Source organism: Pterocles gutturalis, unplaced genomic scaffold (genome assembly GCF_000699245.1).
Source record: "Pterocles gutturalis isolate BGI_N339 unplaced genomic scaffold, ASM69924v1 scaffold23897, whole genome shotgun sequence".
Lineage (NCBI taxonomy): Eukaryota > Metazoa > Chordata > Aves > Pterocliformes > Pteroclidae > Pterocles > Pterocles gutturalis.
Genome location: NW_010110850.1, coordinates 1 through 205, shown reverse-complemented (window position 1 = coordinate 205; position 205 = coordinate 1). Strand labels below are relative to the sequence as shown.

The following is a 205-nucleotide window of genomic DNA, read 5'->3' as shown; positions in this document are numbered from 1 at the left end:
GCCCAGAACCGCTGCAGAGCCCTGACCGTCTCCTGCTGCCAGGACGGGCTGGAGCCTCCCCTCCAGCTCTAACGACACAAGCAGCTGCTACAAAGGAGAACAGCTCAGATTTTCCCAAGGGCATCTTCCCACCCGCCTTACGTCTGGTGGCTGGCTGGCCGCCTGGTAACGTTGCACACGCGGTATTTCCTCTTCATCTGCCCGC

At 61.5% G+C, this 205-nt stretch overlaps 1 protein-coding gene across 1 annotated transcript in view; it reads right to left on the bottom strand.

Annotated features, from left to right (window-relative positions):
• LOC104461835 (protein argonaute-1) overlaps positions 1–200 on the bottom strand; it is a gene marked incomplete at both ends in the record, with an annotated part of 5,403 nt that extends 5,203 nt beyond the window's left edge. The window contains one exon of the mRNA XM_010073564.1: positions 142–200. Within this exon, the coding sequence (XP_010071866.1) occupies positions 142–200 (59 nt within the window). The remainder of the gene's footprint in view (positions 1–141) is intronic.
• Between the last annotated feature and the right edge of the window lie 5 nt (positions 201–205).